Source organism: Lepisma saccharinum, chromosome 17, assembly GCF_977018435.1.
Source record: "Lepisma saccharinum chromosome 17, izLepSacc3.1, whole genome shotgun sequence".
NCBI lineage: Eukaryota > Metazoa > Arthropoda > Insecta > Zygentoma > Lepismatidae > Lepisma > Lepisma saccharinum.
This window is the reverse complement of record NC_139245.1, coordinates 1,762,744-1,780,005: the sequence shown is the minus strand read 5'-3', so window position 1 is coordinate 1,780,005 and position 17,262 is coordinate 1,762,744. Positions and strand designations below refer to the sequence as shown.

Genomic DNA, 17,262 nt, shown 5'->3' with positions numbered 1-17,262 from the left:
TTTTGAATGTGAGGTTCTTTCCGAGTGTTATCTTCATATTTCGGTAGGCTTATTAAATATCTACGTTGTATAAACATATTCACACAACTAGAGTAGTTTTGTATGTGTTTTTAATAGAAACTAATACAGAGCATTCCCTGACATTCGCTACGAGACACTGTGGCAAGCGGCCCGGCGTCAACGCTTGTCTTTTCCGGTGAACGGCGTCCGCGACAGTTGCTACAGTCGGCTATTAAAATTACAGTTTTTATATTGTTTACTAACTTTGACTACAGAAGGTGTTGAATGTCCCTCTTCTGCAACACATTCCTGGCATCTCCGAAGGAAATTGGCATTTACACGTGCAAGTTCGTCTACTGTAATTCTCCCCATTTCTCGTACTATACTCTCTTAACTCACAGATGGTGTGCGGATTATCTTCATATACTTTATTTTTTAGATTTCCCCATAAATAAAAATAGCAGGCTGACAAATCGGAGGACCTAGAGGGCAATAATCCTCTACTAACAACCCTGTCCTCGAAAATTTCCTCTATTTAATTCAATGTTTCGTCTGCTGTATGGGCAGTTACTGAATCCTGCTGAAATCATGCACTATTGTCACTCTGTAGGGCTTAAATTTAAAAAATTTAGCGGCTCTAAATGCTGTGGTTTTTGAAACACCAGTTTCTTGTGAGAGGCGGTGGATAGATTTCCGAGGAGACAGTTCTAACATTTGTCCTATCTCATGGAGTTCTTCCTCAGTAAGTACACGTGGGATTTGCTTTGCACTTTTATTCAGAACTGACCCTGTTACTCTAAACTTTTTTACGAAGTTTAATATAGTGGTCCTATGTGGAACGGGAACACCAGGAAATTTCGTTGCAAAAACGTCGTCGCACTTCTCCACAATTCCCGAAGTGACACTCGACAAGATAAATCCTTTCTTGTAATGTAAACTTTGTGGTGCCATATTAAGCCACAATCTTCAACACACGGACACGACAACACAACTTCCGAGGGAGGATTACACTGCATCAGTCTGCAACGTCAACAGAAAGGGAAAGAGCGAAAAAAACAGACTGTAGCGTGCGACTGTCGCGGACCCGTTTATCGGGAAAGACAAGCGCTGATGCCGGACCGCTTGCCGCAGAGTCTCGTAGCGAATTTATTTATTTATTTATTTATTTATTCAAAGTTTCAGATACAGCACTTTTAAGGCCATTTTACACTGAAAACTCTAACAAATAACAAGAACAAGTCAAGATGGTTTTAGGTAAAAACAAGAAAAGTTAAATATAAACATAAGGCATAAACAAGGAAACAAACAAAGATTTACATATTCATTTTAGGGAAGATCGGAAAATGCTTTCAGGGGCAAAAATGTCTATGTTTGTGGGTAGATTATTGTAGAACTGGGGCAGCCTGTGGAATAGAGCGCGCTGTATAAGGGAAAGCCTAGCTGTGGAGGTGTGGAACAATTCAGTGTTTCGGGTGGATCGAGAGGGAACTCTGAAGTTGAATTCTGTAAGAAGAAATTCAGATCTTAATTTCCCATTGATGATTTTATAGAAAAAAAATCATATCGGCCATATCGCGTCGGGTCTGCAGGGAATGCTCTGTAACACAATGTCTGTATACAGGAAGCGTTCGTTTTCAGCATTTATTGTAGCAGGTGCGCTTGTAGTAGTTGTACAGTGTACTGTCTTGCCAAGTAGTGACTTTTGGCTCACCCTGTATAAATAATTCTGAAAATGCCTCATGTAGGCTATTTGGGTGGGCTCAGACTATTTCACGGGGGCTAGAGCTCACCTGGTGACGACGCCCCTGCACCAAACCACAGAAATCTGAAACATTTTATCATTTCCTTTCGCCAGCACTTCGGTCGTTAAATGCACAGAAGCGTGACAGTGCTTTTCCTATGCAAATGTCCACTACGCTCGAATTATCAACAGAAGGAAATTGTAGCGCCCTTCTTCACTAGACTGATACAACAAGTACTACTTGCAAAAGCATATGAGAACTGTTCAAGGTCAATAGTATCACATGACCACATCACAGGTTGGGCTGGCTTGGGATGCAGGAAAATATCGTTCTCCCCCATTTCAGAGTCATCCGTTAGGACCAATGAACAACAGTAAAGCGAAAATTATTGAGCGTTTAAAGTAAATGGCGCGTGAAAATGAGGATGCACGGCCAATCGTGAAATGTTTTATTTAATGGTAAAAGTAAATAAATAACCCAGCTTTGCTTGAATACGAGCTGTGTTTTAATTTCAACTCGCTGAGAAAAACAAGTTGGTCCCGAGTTTACGATAGGTGATTGCGATACGCAATTTTGAAAATCCTATCATTTACAGTTCCTGGATTGTGTTCTTAGCGAAGGTCGGTAATGCAAAGCTTTTTCTATATATAAATGGAGTAAATAAACAAGATGGATTTCCCTAACTCAAATTTGAACATTGGATATGGGCGGGCACATTTCACAGTTGCTAAAAAAAGATTGCATTTTATAAACATACCTATATATTCAAGACTACAGCAGAAAACCACAAAGCATTACATGTAGGCACGGAGGGCAAACTTCTTTTACAAAAGAGTGGTTTTAAACTGTCACAATTTATGAAGCATTTTCCTTTTTATATTGACCACTAGTGTTGCCCACGAGACGAGACTTTGGCCTGTCTCGTCTCGTGGAAATGCTGTGAAATGCTGTCTCGTCTCGAAAATATTAGTTTGTCTCGGAACACATGATCAATCTCGTCTCGTCTCGAATTTTTAAAACCTGTCCCGTCTCGTCAATAGTGTCGCCCAAGAGACCACTAGTAAATCCAAAATTGATATAAACCCCACAAATTTTCTGTCAGGAATAACAACTACGACAACATAGCCTATCTGTCACTTTATGGTTTATATTCAACGGTAGTAATGAATATATTCTGACAGTGGTGGCGATTGGCGATAAGCTTTTTGCAATTTTTGCCTTCGTACTATGCTCAACCTTATCTACCAAGGGAAGTAAACTGACCTTGCCCCACCCGTTTTGTAAACCAATCGCCGCCACTGTATTCTGAATAAAATAAATAATGCCTAATAAAAGTATTCAGTTCGCCACGCTTCAGATAGACTGAAGCGAAAGCTAAAATAGATTAGCAAAAACTAAAAAATACCTGGAAACTTCAATGTGTTCACCGCTCTCAAATACATAAAATAGAATCTTATTTATTGCAAACAAGAAACCTTAACGTCTGCAGGGTGATAAATTCCAAAATATCCACGAGATACTCTACACAGGGTGGCTCAAAAAGTCACGTAAAACCCTCGGTACAAGGCCACTGCAGCGTGCAACATGGAAATGGTGATGGCCCATTTTCGACAGATCAAAGCTGGTAAGTTAATGGTGTGGCGTGCTGTTGTGGAACACGATTGGTTAGTCAATTTTCCATCAATGGAACCTTAAATGCTTAGGGCTACTTGGATTTGTTAAATAAACAGGTTTTTTCATCCTTGTTTATGGAAGAAGGTACTTTTTACAGTTTTTTTTTTTCAATAGAGAGGAACACCAGAACAATATGGGAACGTTGTGAAGCAGTTTCTGTCCAAAGATAGTTATCAGATGACAAGGGTCGCATATTCTGTTTATGAACTTCCTTATGAACATAAACATTAGCCTTGTCACTGTGAAGGACTTAATTCAATGGAAGCGTCACACTGTAAATTGTTCGCGACAACCATTCATAATGCACAGCTCTTCGTGGATGTATCAGATTAAAATCGTGTGCAATGGCATGCGAACTTCTCTCCCTAGACCTCACTTTGATCTCTATGCATTACCGATGCGCTAAACAAATTTTAAGGCATTTTTCTTTTTAAGGCATTTTTCTAACACCTCGAAAAGGAGCAAATTGGTACAAGAATTCAGTCATAACATTTTACTGGTTAAAGATACGTCAAAAAAACCTTCACCATTGCATTTCTCGTGAAATTCTAGCCTGATTTGATATATCATATCACCCCCTTCCCATTTAAAATTCTGAAGTTTAATTCAAGATGGCGGACATTAAGATGGTTGCCGACCGGGCAGGTGGCGTCAATGTGGTTCCCCCTTGGCCTGGCAACGATTGGTCATCACGATTTCCACGTTGAACGCTGGAGTGGCCTTGTATCGAGGGTGTTAAGTGACTTTTTGAGCCACCCTCTAGAACGCCTGCATGATGCAAAAATTTGTCCAAATATCCACGAGGTATACTCTTAACGCCCGCAGAATAGTGCACAATAAGATCACTGTTTGAGCCCCTGCGACTTTGTTAATACTTTCTACTAACGCAACTTCTGTACTCTCTCTGAAGCAGTCTTAAAATGACATTCTAAATTACTATTTTGAACTTTTCAGAAACAGTTATTTTAAGTATAGATATTACTATCACAAATAAGTTTACCCGCTTTTGACGACTGAACTGTAAGTGAACATATGTTTGGATGCTTCTTGATATCTAATCACGTGTTGCCTCACACACATTGACACTAGACTTGTTTGCCTTGGTTTGCTGCTTGTGCACCTGCCAACTCGCATTAAGAAAGAGTGCAATAAGCAGTTTTGCCTTAAATAGCGCAGTAAAAAAAGAAACAAAGAAGTTACTTCTGGTGAACAGCGGTAGTGGTATCCACATTAAGTACAGACACACAACTACATTAGGAGCGCAACTCATCTCTAGTCCCGTGCTGAAGATTTATGCATCTTTTTCCATCTCTTCCAGAGTTCTTGTTCACATACTTTAGTTGCTAACACCACATTCCTACTTCTGCAGCTTGAAGGCCACGTGAAAATTCCTTCTGCGCACCAACAAAGTTACAAGTTACTACGGTGTAAAAAGCTTTTGTACGTAGTAAAGAAAAAAACATGGATGAAAAAGAAAGATATGGAGTGGCTTGCGACAATTTTCGATGTATATCGATGGTGTCTGGGTATTTATTGAACTGATAAAAGAACTATATATTTACGCATTTTATGCATATTCATAAAAAAGTATGTTTCTTTTCGACATTGCGAGGTGCACTGGCAACATTGGTCGTGTCATAGGGCAGTACCAGATGTGGCTATGTCATTCAATCAATGCCCAGATTAAATAAAATATTACAAATTTAACGTACAGAAAAATGTGCAGGTTAGGTTTTTGTACGATAAATTTCAAATCTTATTTGACTCGCCAGAAAACAGCAGTTTCACTGGAACTGTTCATGAAATTTACAGACATTTTCCCCTCTGCTAGAAAGCTGACCTATCTGCTTAACTCAGGAAGTTGGGTGGTACTCTAAAAACCGACAAAAACGCTTAACAAGCAGTAGAGCTGTATAATTTTGACATTAGCCATTCAAATTTAAGAATACATGCGGCTGTCGTTCCTATCGCTGACCATGACCAGATGAACGAAGCTTGCTAACAACTTGCAGCAATGCACTTACGCCGGCAAAACAATGTCTGTTTCTGTGAATATCAGTTGGAAAGCTAACAACCCCTAAGAGCTTTATTGAGCGGAATCCTTTGCCTTAAACGAGTCATTCTTTTGGTTCTCTTAATATACAAGTATTTACGTTTAAAAGTTCTGAATTATCCTTCTCAACCGGCCATTCTACTGCAGAAGCAGTTACAATGCACAAGAAGTCAGAAGTTTTGTCACAGATTGTCTTTAGTACAGTTGATGCTCATATAGGCTAATCGGGACTGGACCTACAGTTTAAAGTGGGATCCGAACCACTATGTGCCTCCACCGGGAATCGAACCCAGAATCCTTTCATTATGCGATAGCGTTAACACTACCAATACAGAGGGAGCGACTTAGGCACTGATGAGTTCAGAAACATTTCTCTTTTTTTTTTGTTTTTTTAGAAAATACGACCTTATTATGTATCTCTTAAATTTCGAAACTGAAAATATCTCACCCACCCCTTTTCCAAATCAGGCGTATAGCTTTCCTGCTTCAGGATATTGGGTAGTAGAATTCCAGAATAGGATGTTTCTGTAGGAACAAACTTTGGGGTGTGGGAGAAGTATTTTTTAGTTTGAGAGATGAGATCTTAAACATATAATAACGCTATATTCAGTGACTGCGATTAAGGGGCAGTTGCCCCCTCACACTCCTCGCCACTTTTGTCCCCGCCGGGTACCAAGGGAAAGTAAACTGTCCTTGCCCCCCTACTATTGGAACCCAATCACCGCCCTTGGCTATATTAATTTGTACCACAGAGCATTCCCTGACATTCGCTACGAGACACTGCGGCAAGCGGCCCGGCATCAGAGCTTGTCTCTCCCGATGAACGGGTCAGCGACAGTCGCGAGAGTCTGCTATTCAAATTACAGTTTCCATATTGTGTACTAACCTCGACTACAGAAGGTGTTGAAAATGATGTCCCTCTGCTGCAACACATTCCTGGCATCTCCGAAGGAAATTGGCATTTACACGTGCAAGTCCGTCTACTGTAATTCTCCCGATTTCTCGTACAATACTCTCTTTTAACTCACGGTTGGTGTGCGGATTGTCTTTGTATACTTTTATTTTTTCGATTTCTCCAGTTTTCTTTCCACAGGAAATTTCGTTGCAAAACGTCCGACAAGATAAATCCTTTGTTGTAATGTAAACTTTTGTGGTGACATATTAAGCCACAATCCTCCAACACCCGGACGCGACACAACACAACTTCCGAGGGAGGATTATACTGGCGTCAGTCAAACGTCAACAGGAAGAGAAAGAGAGCGAAGGCAGGGAGAGCGAAAAAAACAAGACTAGCGTGCGACTGTCGCGGACCCGTTCAACGGGAAAGACCAGCGCTGACGCAGGGCCGCTTACGGCCGAGTCTCGTAGCGAATGCTCTGTATATATACCTATATGTGCCTATACTGGGTGTTCTAAAAGCCAGGAGAATGGAACACACGATGGAATGGGCGCGGGTGTAAAACATGGTGACATTTTGGTTATTTTTGAGTTGCAAAGTAAAATATGCCATCCTTCAATTTTCGACTGAAATTGCCACGTCATACAATTTGCATTGGACTCGGTGAAGGCTTCTGAAATTGGTAAACACAACACGAAAGCAATTTATCTACAGTATAACTTCTAATAACCTTTTTTCTTAATGAACTCTGAAATGACCAAAATGTCCCTTACCATGTTTTACACCCAAGCCCCTCATTTATTATAATTTAATATAGTTATTGCATGATCATGTAGCTCAGTATGGATATGAGTGTTGCAGGTAGACAGACAAAAATGGAAGTGCTCTGAAAGCAGGAAAATGGATCTTTTTTTAATGTGCATGCCTCAGGTGGCAGTGGTGTGACGAATTTCACAGTCGCCACGGAGAAACTTAAACCAACGTTTCATTTCCATTATTTAGCTTTCCTTCGACAGGACTTTTGTAAGTCTACGTCGCCATACTACTGTCTAACTCATATACCGACGTAATTACCGTAAGTCATGTATATATACTGTTACAGTTGTTGGGGGAACAAGGCAGACGACACATGTTAAGATAAGTTTGATTACACTAACGAACTGACCTTCAATTAGAAAATAAGGTGTTAGCAATTATATCGCACAAGATATATTTTCAAAGAACAAGAAAGCAATTATGTTAGTTGTAAATTTGTTACGAAATAGTGCAGCGGAAACAAGTGCATTGCAAGATTGTAGTACCAACCATGCGCTGCACGGACAAAGTTGATAGGATAACAAAAGAAACCTTCACAAGAAACTCGAAAGAAACCAACAAGAATATTTGAAAACAAATCCACTGTTGGGAGCCTCAAACGATGCGACAAATGCCGACATGCCGTCAGAACGAGTTTGTCAACTTGCTCAACCCGTCCTTGCTCGCGCGTTCACTTACCCTGGCATGTGCGCCCATTATAGTGTTACAAAATTTCGAAGAAGCTTAGTAGATGAGGCGTTTGAAAGTTCCCGGAAGAGTTGTTTTTCAGATTTCGTCCTGTTTCGTTAGAATTCAAAAATTGCATGTTTACGTGATACAAGAAGGTTGCAAAAGTCAATTTGCATTGTTCCAAACAAAGCAGGTTGCTGAAAGGTCAGCGCTAATGCTCTGATTTCACACAACAAATATTTTAACTAATATTTATTTACTTGTACAACTGCTATCGTGGAAGATTGGAATTCTTGTATTTGAACGAAACTGGTCACGCTAATACTTAAAAGAGACAGTGGTGTGTACAGGATTTTCTCTTTACGTATACTTTTTTTTTTTGTAGTAGTAGTAGTAAACACTCATTTTGTGATCTCTTCCTGCCTTTGACGCTCTTTTTAGGGATACTGTGTCAAAGGGGGGAGGGTTATAACACCAACAACCCCCGTTGGGCACGCCACTGCTTAGACAAGATTAACTATGCAAATATCAAATTTGGTGTAGCGAATTACCAAATTCTAAACGTATAAACCTCTAAACAAAACACTATTCATCGGCGCCTTTGAGGTTTTATACTTTAAAACTGCACATTAAACATGAATAAATCTAAAATGCAGACGAGGTACCCTGCTCGAAAAGTCAATGGGAAATTAACAACTTTGCTTGTGCACATAAGCAGAAGTCTATATTCGCTGCATTATTGGCTGTTAAAAGTTATTGCAGTAGCTGCATGTGCATTCACTCTCTCAAGCAAGATGTAGTGAAAACCAGGTGGCTTATGCACAAACCAGTATTCACTTGCACTTTTGAAAGATATCTAAAGCGTTGGTTGGTTGTTCCGTTATTACCTATTGTAGCCTATACTGTGCTAATCACATGGAACTATGAAAACGTCTGCTTTACAGTTTCTGATCTCGATCGATTGTTAGAGTCTCGTTTCATCATTGCCATCGAAGCCCATGGATAAAGATCAAAGATATGTGCTGCTTCTCCTTGCTTGTGTTTACACAAGCAAGACAATGTTTTAATGTCAAGAGTCAACTCTAAAAGTGCCACACATATTACTACGACAATACAATGCACTTGAAGCACACCATCGATACGCACTGAAAAAATGTACAATGTGTTTACTGGGTGGAAAATATTTCAAATCCACATGTATTATTTACACTCTCCGTGTAACAATAGAAAATAATTCATGTTAATAATTGTTCTGAACTGTCCAGATGTGGTTAAGAATAAACATTAGCTTCTGAATTGTGTCAGTATGAAAAGAGTTTATATACAAGATAATCTAGTCAGTGAGAAAATTACGAAATGTGAAATATTTGTTTCTATCAATATGTCCCACTTCTTCAGGAAGGGAAAAAAGAATAGGTGATGAAACAAATGGCAATAATAATTGTTCCACTTGGGTATCTGATCCTGAATTATCTGCTTCACAGTGCATTATGCTATTGAGGTAATCTACAGCGGATGAGGATTTTTAACAATGTCACTGGAAGTAGACTATACCTTTATGGTCAAAGCCATTTGTTTTAAGTTCACGTATACAGTATAATAGGGACTTAAGTAAATAAATAAATAAATAAAAACACATTAAAATATTCTGGTTAATTATGGCAGTAGACAACCCCTTTTATTAGATGTATATCATGTGTATATTATTTTTAAATACTTGCTTCCGAGAATTTTACATTAAATAGCATTGTTTTCAGTTTGATACAAACTGACATTGTTTAACTTTTCTTTCAAACAGCATTGCACATTGTTTTTCATTTCTGTAGTTAAAGGTTTTCTATGTAGACTATGTAAACTAAGCTTATGTAATATATGCGTAAGCAAGACAGGACTGATTTATATTAGAGAGCATGTCTGTTATTATTTGGAAGGTTTAGATTTTTTTCAGAACAGGGATTTGAGAGTTGAGGTAGTCCAGTTGTTACGTGTCTTGACAGTCACACGAGATATCTGGGTTTTATTCCCACGATGACAATGTTCCTGCTTAGAGCGGTTTTAGGGTTTATCGAACTTATTTGATACCTTGGGGTAACCAGCTGGAGTATGGTGTTGATCGCATCAGTTCCAATGTTGCCAAGATGGAGAAAACGTGGTATCCTGCCATCCATGCTCCCGGCGTGCGTTGGAACGATGTAATGCAGTGGGGATAGCTTTACCTTTTAAGGCTCGAGGACCTCTGGCTGCAGTCAGGGCGATTTTTAAAAATTTTCCTCTACAGCCGAAACTGAAAAATTACATCAGCTTAGAATTCCATGACGAAGATGGAGGGTTAACGTTGAGATGAATCTAAAGGAAATCGGTAAGGACTGAAAAGACTGGATTGTTCTTGTCCAGGATAGGGACACATGGAAGGCTTGTGTTGCGGCAGCCATAAACCTTTGGGTTTAAGAAGGCTAGAGAGTGAGTTAGTACGGACTATAGACCTAAAGAACTAAAAAAAAATCCTTACCCTCTCTACCCCAACACACACGCACGCCGGATGAAAATTAATTGGCAAATACGCCACTTTTGGGCACATAATTCCTCAAAACTGCTTTTATCTACTGGCAATGTACTGCCTAGAATCGCATAAACGACAATCCACAATAAGATTACACCGAGTGACATCAACTGGAGCGTACAGTCACTGACACTTCTGTGTTGTAACAATCTCATTGCCTCCCAGATGTGTCCGTGACTGTAGATGCTGGATAGACAGGAACTTTGTACTTACGACGCCGCCTCCAGCGGAGTGGATGAGGACCTTCTTCCCAGCCGTGATCCCGCCCAGCTCGAAGAGGAGGATGTAGGCCACCAAGTAGTTCATCGTGATGGCCGCCGCGTCCTGGAAGGACATTCCTTCGGGCAGCCTGTACACATATTGGGCCGGAATGGAAACCAATTCGGACCACGCACGGAATTCTGGCAGTGCAACGACGCGGTCTCCAACCTGCGAAACAAAAATAAATGCAAGCGTTATATCATTTTCTTAATCCTGGAGAAGAATTCACTAACAAGACAAATTCAAATACAAGACTAACTTTACAAGTTCCCATTAATCGATCTTGGCAATATTTCTTGCAAAAAAATATTAACGAGAAGAGTGACAGTTTTGCACCAGCTGCGAATTAATTTCAGTATCGCCGGATTGGCACTGCCACTTAAAATTAGCCCGACCGTACAGGAGAATATGAATGTATCCCCACGTTGCAAGTGAAGCATTTCTTCATGTTGATAATTAAGGAAGACACGATGCATGGAAAATATGATTAACAAGTGTTTACATAATAACTTCCAATTAAAAGTTACCTCTTAATCAAACGGGAGTTTCGACTTTCCCGACGACAAATAAAATCTTCAACGTGTCCTCTTTCCTTTCATGTATTTTTGTACGTCATCGGAAGTTTAATGTTTGCGAGAGAACGAATAATAAAGGTAAAGGTAAAGTGTTCCCCTGTGCATAGCACCACGCCATGAAGGCGTATTGGGGGTGTGGGGGTAACGCCCCACACTTTCTTGATCCGGTCGTGAGTGGGGGTGATGTGATCAGCATCACGCCCCTGACCGCCTTTACCCCCCAGGGTTTCCCCCAGGTACCCATGTTATTCGACGCTGGGTGGGCGCCGGGGCCGCTTCCATCGTTAGAAAAGTTCCCGGATTTGAACCGGCCGGAGATCGAACCCGGGACCTTTAGCATGGTAGTCAGACGCGTTACCGACTGAGCCACCGCGGCCTATAGAGAACGAATAATGTTAAACGTTAATTTTTTCTCCCGTTGTTTTGATTTTGGTTTAGCGTAGCTTACCCCATGAGGGTGAGTGACATGATGAAATTGATGAGGGGACGCTTACAAAACACCCACGTCCAGACCGGGATTCAAACCCGAACTCCCTGACGTTTTAGCGCGCTGTGCTAACCCCTATGGCACGGAAGTCTGCACACGATAAACGACATACTGACCATTACATAACGATAATTAAAAGTAAACGCGACAAATAGAAAAATAGATCCAGCAGAAACTTGAACAATCGAAAAGGGCAACCTTAAAACTAGAGATGAGTTATTTAGTTTTGTTTTCGGGAGGGTTGTGACACTTGTCTAACGTTTTTCCATTTTTTTTAAAAAAAATCACAAAAATAACTATGGGAATAGTTGAACACACATTTATAAACGTGTTTTCCTAGCTTTTTGGAATGGTGTTTTGATGCATCTGATTTTCATATTCATGAACAAAATTCACACAGAATCCTTGTTTAATTACAGGTGGCAACGATTCCAGCATATTTGCGGAATTCATTAAATTTCCGTTCAGTAGTCAGTAATTTTACAGCGTAGCACTTATTTCCAACGCGGCTGTACCTTCAACATGAAATGCATTTTTGAACACTGTTTTTCCTCACATAAATTCCTAACCTATAATATTAATGAGACTGAATAATACTTACAGAAAATCCTTCGACGCCTTCTCCAACCTCTGCTATTTCCCCTGAACATTCAAAGCCAAGAATGAAAGGTGTCTTTGGTGGGGAATCAATTGTGCCTTGTCTGGCCATCAGGTCCTGGAAGTTGAGTCCACTGAAAAGAGAAACAATGATTTTTTAGTACTAAATAGCACGTCTTCAAAGAATCTTTCAAGATCATAAAACTTAAATTTAAATTAATCTGAATTCTCTTACAGCAAAAAAACAAAGACTTTGGTTGCACTCGTAACGCATTTGCTTCTCACAATTTCATAACGTTCCTCTCCAGTAAAACTTGTACAATCTGAGATTAATATAACAGCAGAGGTAAATCTCCCATAGATATTTCAGTTATTTCTTATTATGTATCTTATGTTGTCTTAAGGATTGGAATTGTGCTCATTGCAAAAAATTCTTATTCTTTGTGTTATTATTTCTATTCATTACCGCATTGCAGCAAAAATAAATTAACATTGTGATTGGCTCACTTTTGTCATTACCATCAGCTGTACATGTATTGAGTTTATGAAAGAACTTCTAACATCTAATTTTAAGTTATTTTTGAAAATCATCAGGTAACATTTCTCAGTTGCAGAATCAAACTGCGCAAGCCGTGTAGGTTTACATGCAATGAGTATGAAATTTCGAAATATACAAGACATTTTAACAAAATCAGGCATTAATGATACACTATGTTCATTGTCATGAACGTATGTCTTTTTTTCAGAGAGGGCCACGTAAATCTCAAGAGTTCAGCGTGAATGGACGTCAAATCCAAGGTTATTAGAAGTATGTCAAATCTACTGGCTAATCGAGGTTCAACTGTTTTAGACAATCGGCCCTAGGAAAACTGCACGAAAATACACCGATTGGCAATTTTAAACCGCAAACAAAATATTTTAAAACATTCTTCGAAATGTTAACAGTTGGGCTGAAAAGTTCGTAGGCTAACATAGTAAAAAATATTTTTTACAAAATTAGATTTTATTATTCAATATAGTTGCCTTTGAGGGCGATACAACGATTATAGCGGTCATACAATTTTTCGATGCCATTTTTATAGTACGATTTCTCTTTAGCCTCAAAATAGGCCTCAGTTTCGGCGATTACCTCTTCATCAGTGCTAAATTTCTTTCCAGCGAGCACTTTTAAGGTCTGCAAACAGGAAAAAGTCACTGGGGGCCAGATCTGGAGAATATGGTGGATGGGGAAGCAATTCGTAGTCTAATTCATATAATTTTGCCATCGTTTTCATTGATCACTGGTCTACAAAAAAAATATTTGTGAATGTTACAAGAACAAAACAAGCTGTTTCTAGAAGTTACTGAGCCCCTGAATGCAGATCTAATTTCAGAATTTCTCCATCGGGCTCAGATTTCCTGTAAAAATGTTTTTTTTTTTTGTATTTTCCTACCTCAGCCTATGTTCTATATGTAATGGTCGAAAGGACACACACTTTCATAAAAATGCTACAAACGTAAGAGGTAATATATCTGTGTCAGTATACAAAGGAATGAAGTAAAAGGTAACATGAAAGTGTATAAACATACTTAAAAATGTTTCCTTCCCGATTTCCTACAATACTTTGTCTCTGTAACATCTCTTCTTGAGGTCCAGCAGTAGTCGGACAACATTTCGGCCTTGATACCGGTTTTCCATTAGAACAATGTCTTGGTGAAACCATTCACCGTGTTTGTCACTAACGGCACCAAGGTTAGTTTGGAAGAAGTCCAGGTGATCATTCAAGAAATGTAAGTTTAGAGACATGTTGCATCCCATACGTTGGTATGATCTAATTAGTCCATGTACAATATTGCGATAGTTCTCTGCTTTATGATTGCCTAGAAAGTTTTTACATACACTTTCAACATCTGTTAATTATTGAATGAAATTCTCGTCATTCATCAATTCCCTTATTTGAGGCCCTACAAATATTCCTTCTTTAATTTTGCCATCGCTGATTCTTGGGAATTTTTGTTGCAAGTACATGAATCCACGTGAATTTCCGTGCATGGCTTTCACAAAGTTTTTAATTAGTCCCAATTTTATGTGCAGAGGAGAGAGATACACATTTTTGGGGTCAACAAGAGGAGTGTTCGCCACATTCTTCTGTGCAGGTACTAATTCACTGCGAAGATGCCATCTTTTCCCACAATAGTGATTTTTTCTGTCTCTGCTGTTCCACTCGCATAAGAAGCAGCAGTGCTTTGTGCACCCAAGCTGCATGCCAAGCAGAATTGCAATTACCTTGAGATCTCCGCATATATTCCATTTGTATTTCTCATATTGGATATTTGTCAGAAGCTGTTTCAAATTCTCATACGTCTCCTTCATGTTAACAGCATGAGCAATTGGTACTGATGGGAATTTGTTTCCATTATGGAGAAGTACAGCTTTCATACTAACTTTGCCGGAATTGATGAAAAGACGCCAATCGTGTGAACTGTATTCATGGCCAAGAAAATCCATAACGGATGAGATGTCATTACAAAAAACCATGTCTCCTTCGTGGGAGAAATTTTCTGAGAAAATAGTATGGCGGTCACGAAAAAAACAACACACTTTCGTATCGCAAGCGAGGAGATAACAACCTTTCAGTCACTAAAAGTTCAGACTGTTGCTTAGACAAATTTAAATCCCTCGTAAGATCGTTCAGATCCCCTTGTGACAATAAGTATGGCTCCATTGATGCCAGCTCTTGCACTTTCTTCCCCATGTTGGTCACCACAATCCTCTCCACTCACAGTCACATTCTCAGGAGGCTTTGGTACCGGCAATTCTTCATTGTGACATACAAGGTTTCATAAATTTGGGCACTGCACAGTATTCCTTGTTTTCGACATGATTCCAGCTATTTTGGTCAGGCAGAAATAACAGTCTGTTGTGTGATCTGTTGGTTCCCTCCAACAGCAAACGACATGTGACGTGATCCTTTTAACCAGCTTGTCAGAAGTGTAACACAGGTCAAACAGCACATGTGGGGGTTCAATGTTTTGTCCTGGTCCGCAACTTTATACCCAAAATAAAGTTCATAGCACTTCTTTACAAGAGGGGTAATTCGTCGCTTTTGTGACTTAACTGTCAACTCGCCACATATATAACAAAACGAGTTGGGGATATTTACTCAGGTACGAGGCATATTCTTCTGCACTAACACTACTCACGACTTTTGGAACTTCGAATCACAACCTAATCAAAGGGAGTTGGTTCCCACTCCATCAGAACTCACAATGCTGAGACACACGTGACAACAAAGAACATGGCGATTCTACGTGTTCGGACATGACTCATCGACAGTGTTGCCATGCCTCTCTCTTATTCATGATTTAGTGTGTTGCAACTGGAGGAAGATCCCTGGCCTTAGGAACGTGCTGGTCATTCTATAGTCATATAAAGACTGTTATTCAACAATATCTGTAGAGTAAATATAGGTTAAGCCACAGCCCAATAGGCAGAATTTTCCGATTTGCATTAGGTACAGGTTAGTGTGTAACAAGAAAACTGAGCCCGATAGGAAAAAACTGATTTCATTTTCGAATTCAGCATCATCGACTTATCTTAGAACACCATTCACATTCCTTGTAACAAATTTCATGTTGACCAGTGTTTGTGACACGGTGCATTGTCTTGATGAAACAGCACTTTTTTCTTCTTCAAATGGGGCCGTTTTTTCGTGATTTCATCCTTTAAACGCTCCAACAACGCTATGTAATAATCTCAGCTATCTCGATCAACTTCACTTTACGATCATTTAAAATTATTTTGTGGACTTTTTTGATGTTTTCGTCGGTAACAGCCTCTTTGGGGCGTCCACCGCGTGCATCGTCTTCGATGCTCATTTCGCCTCGTTTAAATTTAGCAAACCACTTCTCAACGGTTGATTTTCCTGGTGCAGAGTCCGAATAATGATTATCACCAAGCCTTGGCTTCAACAGTATTTTTTTTTCGCCAAAAAGCAATGCTTTATTAACACACGAAATTCTTTTTTATCCATTTTTTCACAATAACAAAAGCTGCTTCACTCACAATGCTATATCTCGCGAACTAATTATCCGGCAGCTGTGAAATTTATACACATATCTTTTGAAGGTTAGTACTCAGTAAAAATCACATGGATTTAATTCTAGTAACGCCATCTATGAGTCAGCCTACGAACTTTTCAGCCCAACTGTTATGTATCTCGCAACAAAGCTGAATATTGTCGTTATAACTGACTACTTTTGCCAATTTCCAATACAGCTACACAGAAACGTGCAAGTCAGATTTCATACCTACAACACAATGAAACAGTATATACAGAAGACAGATTACGGTAACAAAATTGATACATTAGGAAACTATACTAAAAATTTCAACGTGAAGCATTTTCCAGAATTGGCCCTAGGTCAAATTATTAGATTGGTGACAGCGACAATATGTTCCTCTTTTCTGCACACAAAGATAGCAAAATATCACGGTAAATGCATTAAGAGAAAATAACTCCACGGTCCACAATGAAAAGAATGCAACAGTGTTACATAAATCTTTCTGCCATTAGATGAAAGTCCCGACAAAACATTTTTCAAGGGAAATTTATTTTCACCATTAAGATTGGAAACCTGGAAACTGCTAGGTTTGTCGGTTAACTGTTTTCTTCCTCGCTAAAAATAAAAGCTCTTAGGAGATCACGAAAAAAAGCGGATTCACTCGACCGTATCCAAGAGCCCAACATTATTAGTATAGGCGACTGATTTTTACGGCTTCCTTTTCGCTAATGACAAGTTCTTAGGGTAGCTATTTCTGTGGCAAACGTACAGTATCATTAGCATTATTAAAATACTGAAATGCATCTTACACTTTCTGTAACACTACACTTTAAACTGTTCGTCAAACAAAAAAATTCAACAAACTATACTGTCCCGGTTATCTCTG

General features: G+C 39.4%; 1 protein-coding gene across 1 annotated transcript in view; it reads right to left on the bottom strand.

The window, feature by feature from the left end:
- LOC146001463 (putative NADPH-dependent quinone oxidoreductase VAT1L) overlaps positions 1–17,262 on the bottom strand; it is a 115,850-nt gene that overhangs the window by 34,008 nt on the left and 64,580 nt on the right. The window contains exons 2-3 of the mRNA XM_083138789.1: positions 12,337–12,466; positions 10,626–10,841 (exon numbers count right to left, since the gene is read on the bottom strand). Coding sequence (XP_082994915.1) covers positions 10,626–10,841; positions 12,337–12,466 — 346 coding nt within the window. The remainder of the gene's footprint in view (positions 1–10,625; positions 10,842–12,336; positions 12,467–17,262) is intronic.